At 40.7% G+C, this 7,637-nt stretch overlaps 1 protein-coding gene across 6 annotated transcripts in view; it reads right to left on the bottom strand.

Annotated features, from left to right (window-relative positions):
• The window catches only part of LOC120945304 (inter-alpha-trypsin inhibitor heavy chain H3-like), a 166,666-nt gene extending 159,375 nt beyond the window's left edge, over positions 1–7,291 (bottom strand). For all 6 annotated transcript variants that reach the window (XM_040359385.1, XM_040359383.1, XM_040359387.1 and 3 more), the window contains exons 1-3: positions 7,163–7,291; positions 4,496–4,513; positions 1,334–1,500 (exon numbers count right to left, since the gene is read on the bottom strand). In XM_040359385.1, coding sequence (XP_040215319.1) covers positions 1,334–1,500; positions 4,496–4,513; positions 7,163–7,255 — 278 coding nt within the window. In that variant the 5' untranslated portion in view covers positions 7,256–7,291. The remainder of the gene's footprint in view (positions 1–1,333; positions 1,501–4,495; positions 4,514–7,162) is intronic.
• Positions 7,292–7,637: the final 346 nt, after the last annotated feature.

Below are 7,637 nucleotides of genomic sequence, written 5' to 3' on the forward strand. Positions count from 1 at the left end.
AATGTTCCCCCGCGCCGCGTGATTAACGTTGTAGCGGCGTTGGTGGCTTTGGTGGCGGCGGCGGTAGCAGCGGCGTGTGCGGCGGCGGTAGCGGCGGGGGGGACAAAGTCCTCGAGTATAACGCGCACCCAAACTTTGATCTTTTTTTTGGGTATAAAATTTTGCGCGTTATACTCGAATAAATACAGTATATAACCTAATTTTTTGGAAAAAGATGATGTTACGCTGAGTAAATAGATACCAAACATGTCACACTTTAAAATTGCACAAGCTTGTGGAATGGCAAAAACTATGATACTTAAGAATCTCCATAGGGGACGCTTCAGATTTTTAACAGGTTACTAGTTTAGAGGTACAGAGGAGGTCTAGTTCTAGAATTATTGCTCTCACTATAACGTTTGCGGCGATACCTCACGTGTGTGGTGTGAACACCCTTTACATATGCTTGCGTAACCTACGTATGCGTTCACTTCTGCTTGGGGGGACGGGGGGGACGGGGCTTTAAAAAACATTTGTTTTATTATTTATTCTATTTTCCTTTTTTTATTTATTTTAAATCACTTTAATTCTTATCACAAGAATTGTAAACATCCCTTGTGATAGAAATAAGGCTTGACAGGTCCTCCTTTTGGAGACATCTGGGGTCCCTGGAAAGCACAAGATAAAAAATTATCTCACGCTTTCAGCAGAAGGCAGTGTTCACATCTGCCCTAACTGGAAGTGACGTAATGATGTAGCTTCTAGCCTCCTAGACCTTGGAGATAGCTGGGGACCTTCAAGTCCTTGGTCAGCTTTAGGATAACCCAGTGGCACCGCCATAATGGATACCAGGCTCCTCTATCACATGGGAAAGCCTGGAGAGGCACCGTTGTGCACCAAGAGGTGGGGGGACGTCCCTTCCTGCCTCTTGTAAAAGCAATCCAGTGGCTAATCAGCTGCTAGGATTGCTTTTAGATGAAAGAGTATTGGCTGAAGAAAAAAAAATACTGGGTTTATGGCATACAGCTGCAGCTCTAACCCCAGTATAACCACTTGAAGCGAATCATGTACATGTATGTGATTGTGTGGCCGCCGGCAAGTGGTTAAATGTTTCCAACAAAATATATTATTTTGGGCTGTGGGGTGGATGATTATAAAACAAACGGCAGCTGCTCTGTAAACTTATGTTCACATTTGCAGTGATGATGAAAATACCCAATACTCACAAACCCTCCTGGAATAGAACGCTTTGGATTATGGCATTGTGTATGCAACTCAGACTTCCCCGCCATTATTAGCCACTCAAAACAGAACGATTACCATAGTTCTTGGAGTGAAATACCTAAATACTTACATGCTAAAATTTGTTATAAAAGCTGTTTTTGGCAAATCCACTTTGAAGATGGCCTCCTTAGAAACATTAGCTCTATTAACGGCTCTGCTTGTGATGACATTATGAGCAAATCGAGATGTCACCTTACAGTCAATGTTAATACTGTAGACTTCAATATCATTCACTGGCTGGAGAGTACAAATACATGAGAAGTGCCTTATTATATTTAAAAGTCTAAATAATATTTAAGCTATCAGAATATATATAAGACATAAACAGTTATTGATTATCCTGTACAGTTATACTTTTTAATAGTGACATTAAAGGGGTCGTAAAGGATTCCCCCCCCCCCCCTAAATAGCTTCCTTTACCTTAGTGCAGTCCTCCTTCACTTACCTCATCCTTCGATTTTGCTTTTAAATGTCCTTATTTCTTCTGAGAAATCCTCACTTCCTGTTCTTCTGTCTGTAACTACACACCGTAATGCAAGGCTTTCTTCCTAGTGTGGAGAAAGCCTCTTGAGGGGGGAGGGGGCGAGCAGGAGTGTCAGGATGCCCACTAACACACAGCTCCTTTCTCTATCTGCAAAGTAGAGAGTGTCCTGACTTGCCTACTCGCCCCCTCCCCCCTCAAGAGGCTTTCTTCACACCAGGGAGAAAGCCTTGCATTACTGTGTTGAGTTACAGACAGAAGAACAGGAAGTGAGCATTTCTCAGAAGAAATAATGACATTTAAAAGCAAAATGGAAGGATGTGGTAAGTGAAGGAGGACTGCACTAAGGTAAAGGAAGCTATTTAGGGAATTTTTTTTTTTTTTTTACAACCCCTTTAAACATGAATAATGAACTTTTATAGGTAGGCTATGTAACAGCTGTATTTGCTATAGTTATCAAACTTTCTTAAATATGCATGAAAACTCTGTTAATGTTGGTGTACTGCTGTATCACAAACAATATAACATCATGAAAACACACATACCTCTTGACATTCACTTCACAACCGCTCAGTGCAAATGTGCAGGGTGGATGGCCCGCACATATGCGTCCATGGATCACTGTTGTGTGCAGAGAAAATGCTCACCGTGCGCTCCCTGAACACTGACCAAGCTCTCACTGACAACTCCTGGTCACCGCTAATGATCAGGAGCCAGTGGGAAGGGTTCCTGATCATGTGACCACTGTGACAGCCATTCACATGATCAGGAACGCCACATCTACCTCCCATGATTGACAATACTTTAAATGAACAACAAGGGGTTACAGAAGAACCAAACTCTGGAAGCCCTGCCTAAAAAAAGGCAGAAGGCAAAGGACTGGTCACCAGTATTGGCTGTGCTTTCCATGCAGTGGGACATCCCCATTACTGAACTTATAATGCCTTGTTCTGCACTTTGTTTTTGGGTGGAAGTTTCCATCTTTGTAGAGGCAGAGTAGAGGCAGAGTTTTTGCTTCCTCGTGTCAGAACAGTGAGCAGCACAGTAGTGGCATCATTAAATCAATTTTTCTAAGACTAATGCCCCGTACACACGTGCGGGATTTCCAATGGGAAAGGTTCCTGTTGGAAATCCAGAGGGGAAAGCCAAGAACCTGCTTGGTCAGTCTTTCCCCTACACACAAGAGGTTTTCCCGAAAACTGCGATGGAGCTTTGAGTGGGAATCCCAGTCGTGTGTATGCTCCATCACAGTTTTTCCCATAGGAAAACTGATAAAAACCTCCGGGCAAAAGTCTGCCGGTTTTCCCGGTGGGAAAAAAGAGAGCTGGTTCTCTTTTTTTGTCTGGCGGTTTTTGGGCAGTTTTTCCAACGGAAAAACTGCGAGGAGCATACACACGGCCGGGATTCCCGGCCAAAAGCTCTCCTCACAGTTTTCCTGTTGGGAAAACTGTTCGTGTGTACGAGACATAACAGTTAGCAGGCAGAAATGGCTTTAGATTCGCTGAAGATAAAAAGCTATGAGGCTGAGGCCCCATACACATGACCGGTTTTCTCGGCAGAATCCAGCAAGAAACTCGATGGGAGACGTATTCTGCCGAGAAAACCGGTCGTGTGTACACTTTTCGCCGAGAAACCCGTTGGGAAACTCGTCGAGCCAAAAAGAGAGCATGTTCTCTATTTCCTCGTTGGGCAATGGGAAAATTTGGCGTGACAAGTTTTTTGACAGCCGAACAAGGAACTCGACGGGGAAAACGATGTGTTTCGCCCGTCGAGTTTCTCGGTCGTGTGTACGAGGCCTAAAAGAAAAGGAGTGCCTAGGTCCTCTCACATATCAGGAAGTGTACTGCTATTTTCAGGAGTCATTCCAGACAAGAGGTACTCAGGGTACTGCTTAGGTACAATTTACATTTCTAGATGTTCCATATTCTTCACTTTTAAAATTCAGTTTGACATTCACTTAAAGTGGACCTTAAATTTATCTGAGCACCAGGAACTGAAAACACTATTTAATTCATTTTTTATATTCAGAGCAAACTTACCAATCCATCCATGTCTCCATTCTTTATTTTGTTGAGAAATCATATTGCAAAACACCCCTATAACATTTTGAGCTGTGGCCATCTTGAGTAAGGGCAGATAATTAATGTAGCATTTAGAGCCCCTTTACATTGAGCCGCGGGCCACGCTAGCTTTAGTGTCGCTGTACCCATTGTTTTAGTGGCGTTTTTCGGCTATTAGCGATGCGTTTTTAAGCCCAAGAAAGGGTTAACAGCTGCCGAAGCTTGCCCATTTATTTCAAAGACGCTGCTTGCAGGACTTTAACATCCTGCCAGTGCAGCTCCCCAGTGTGAAAACACTCAGGCTTTCACACTGGGGAGGCATGGGAGATGTTTTTCAGGCACTTTACAGGCACTATTTTTAGCGATAAAATGCCTGAAAAACACCTCCAGTGTAAAAGGGGTCATATTTCTTGGAATCCATCTGCTCTTAGGTCAGGCACACAGGCAGGAGAGTATGCTTAGCTGAGAAGAACCCTCCTCCCCTCTTCTAGATGAAAAAACATGCTCCTGGGATGTATGAAATGATTGTGGCCTAGGCCAGAAATGAGGAAGCAACTGAAGAAATGTTTAAAGCAAGTACACATAATATACCTTCCTATCTATTTACTAAGGCTTTTATCATAAGGATTCAAAACAGTTAATTGTTGATTGACAGAGTAAAAGTTCCACACTAAATTTACATATGTCTTACCTCGCCAATGTTTCTCTTCTGTAAGTAAAACCAGAGAAAGAAAATACCTCATTAGTTTGTATGTAATCATTCTACATCATTTTACTAAGTATAAATTACTGTCAAATGAATTACTACGAGGAGCATTTAGTGAAACTCCACAAAGTGGAGCTGAAATGTAAAACATTAACAAAATATAGTTTACTCAAAATATAAATTTCTTCACTTTTCATAACATTCCAAAGCGTTACATAAAGAGTATATATAATAAAATACTGCGCCAACCCCAAATGTGAGCAGCCAACATAACAATGAGACTGTGAACAAATAGAAAATAGAAAATAGCGCTAAAAGTATGTTGGGTAAATGAACCCAACTAAACCTTAAAAAAGGCTAGGTGGTAAAACAATATATATAACCCTTAGTGAAAAGGCACAATGTAAATGTGACACACAGTGAGTGTATATAGAAAGTCTCATGCAATGTGAATCAATAATAAAAAAAATTCTAACCATGAATGATAAAATTAGGGACTGTTCAAACCACAATATCAAAAAACTGAACTATAGGCTCGTGTGTGGTCATTAATCAAACATCAAACCATAAATGCAATGACATAAATAGTAATAATTATGTTTAAGAAACACAACCCATATATGGATATGAGTGAACGGTAGAAACCAAACACGTTATTGATTCTAGTGACTAAAAATGTAGGGGCAGATCTAAGATACGCTACGCCGCCATAACTTATCTTTTTTTTTGGAATCCTGAAAGAATTTGCGCCGTAAGTTACGGCGGCGTAGTTTATCTCTGGCGGCATAAGGGCGCGGAATTCAAATGGATGTAATGGGGGCGTGTTTTATGTAAATACGCCTTGACCCGACGTAAACAACGTTTTTTTTTAACTGCGCATATGCCGTCCGTGGGGGTATCCCAGTGCGTATGCTCGAAATTAAACCGGAACCAGCCAATGCTTACGACGGTGACGTCATTCTACGCAAATTTCTATTCGCAAGCGACTTATGCAAACGACGTAAAAAATTCAAAACTGTACACGGGAAGGACGACCATACTTAACATTGAGTACGCCTCATAACAGCAGCTTTAACTATACACCGTAAAAAGCCAAACGCAAACAACGTAAAAAAATGCGCCGGGCCGACGTACGCCATACGGCGGTGGATCTGCCAAGCATGTATACAAAAGGGTGGAATCAGGTTCCAAAAACAAATCCTTCAATCCCCTACTCTGCAGGCAAGCGATGGATCCAAAGAGACAGCGGTTCATGAAGTAGATGGTGCTCTGAACAGTGAATAAGCAGCTCTCCGAGATGTGTCTCCTCCAAATATTGGTATTATATTCAAAGTATAAAAAAGAGAGAAATGGGCATCCACATAGCGTAAATCCAAATGATGGAATTTATTGAAATAAAAAATATTCAAACAAATACATTTTAGATAAAAAATGGTTCAATTGAACAATAAAAAGCGCAGTATAGGGCGGCTTGGGCCAGCGTATTAACCGCAGTATAGGGTGGCTTGGGTTAATATGCTGGCCAAAGCCGCCCTATACTGCGCTTTTTATTGTTCAATGGAATCATTATTAATCTAATATTCATTTGTTTGAACTACTGTTCAGATCCTACATGAATGAGACGCTGTAAATTATGATTTGTTAGGCAATTGAAAAAAATTCAAAAAGGGTTGGGATTTTAAAGGCAACAAATAATACGCTCAAAAGTTTACAAAAAATATACAAATTTTTTACAAAATATAAATATTACAAAATTGACAATGCAAAATAAATATAATATAAGATTGGATAAGAAATGTGACATAGATACTGTCTGTCATGGAATACCATCACCAGAAGACTGATGGCAAAATGGGGCGGATATCCGCCCCATTTTGCCATCAGTCTTCTGGTGATGGTATTCCATGACAGACAGTATCTATGTCACATTTCTTATCCAATCTTATATTATATACATTTTTCATTTATTTTGCATTGTCAATTTTGTAATATTTATATTTTGTAATAAATTTGTATATTTTTTGTAAACTTTCGAGCTTATTATTTGTTGCCTTTAAAATCACAACCCTTTTTGAGATTTTTTCAATTGCTTAGTAATCAAGGGATGATGGGAACCACATACCGCCCTGCATGAGTTGATCCTTTTCTACAATTATGATTTGTTAAAGGGGTGGTTCCCCTAAAAATAAACCTTTAACATTGCATTTCCCACATTAATGACAATTAGAATCGGCTGGTTTTATAAAAAAAAAAGATGATGCCGAAAAAAGCCGAAAGCCGGTGTGGCTCTATACGGCGCATGCCCCCCGACGTTCGGCTTCTTTCGGCATCTCGAGACGCGATGTATGCGTCGGTCGGATGCCTGTCCATCAATTAGGAACGCCCAGCCCCACCATCGTACCCGGAAGGTCTACGCCTACAGCAAACGGTAATTACGGACGTTTTTTTTTAATAAAACCAGACGATTCTAATTGTCATTAATGTGGGAAATGCAATGTTAAAAGTTTATTTTTAGGGTAACCACCCCTTTAAGATTCCCTTTCACCTGCATGTGCTTATATAGGAAATAAGAACAATAATTGAATCCAGATATTGGTTAATATTTACAGATTTAGTCAAATACCAAGATCAAAGATAGAAGAGGACACTGACCTGGATGTGTCTCAGTCCTTCAATCAGAAAGTCGCCCTTAATCGTGGAGAAAGCATGGAAGAGCAAAGTGCAGACCAACAGAAGATGCCCCATGTTGGATGTGTGTCCTTTCTGTGTGACAGATGGGTATTTTAAAAAGTATATAAAAGGCATGTTAATAAATAACAGAAGGTCAGCTACTGCTGGTGACAGCTTTATCCAGTGGTGTCTTCTGTATCTACGTAATCAACTACAATGTCTAAACTACAAAGCCCCTCCAAGCTATTTGCGAGGACATGATAATGTCTTCTGGCTGCTGGTGTTACTTTGCAGCTGCTACAAGACTGTTAAAGGTTCTCAGGCTTAAAAAAATCATGTATGCTTTTGATGTGCTCAGCTTTCTCCACTGTGTAAACCTGTATGTGTAAACCCTAACTGAATGAAAGTTTTCTTGCTAAAGCACTGTTCATCATAAATGTGACGGACTGCCTGGCAT

Source organism: Rana temporaria, chromosome 7 (genome assembly GCF_905171775.1).
Source record: "Rana temporaria chromosome 7, aRanTem1.1, whole genome shotgun sequence".
Classification (NCBI taxonomy): Eukaryota; Metazoa; Chordata; class Amphibia; order Anura; family Ranidae; genus Rana; species Rana temporaria.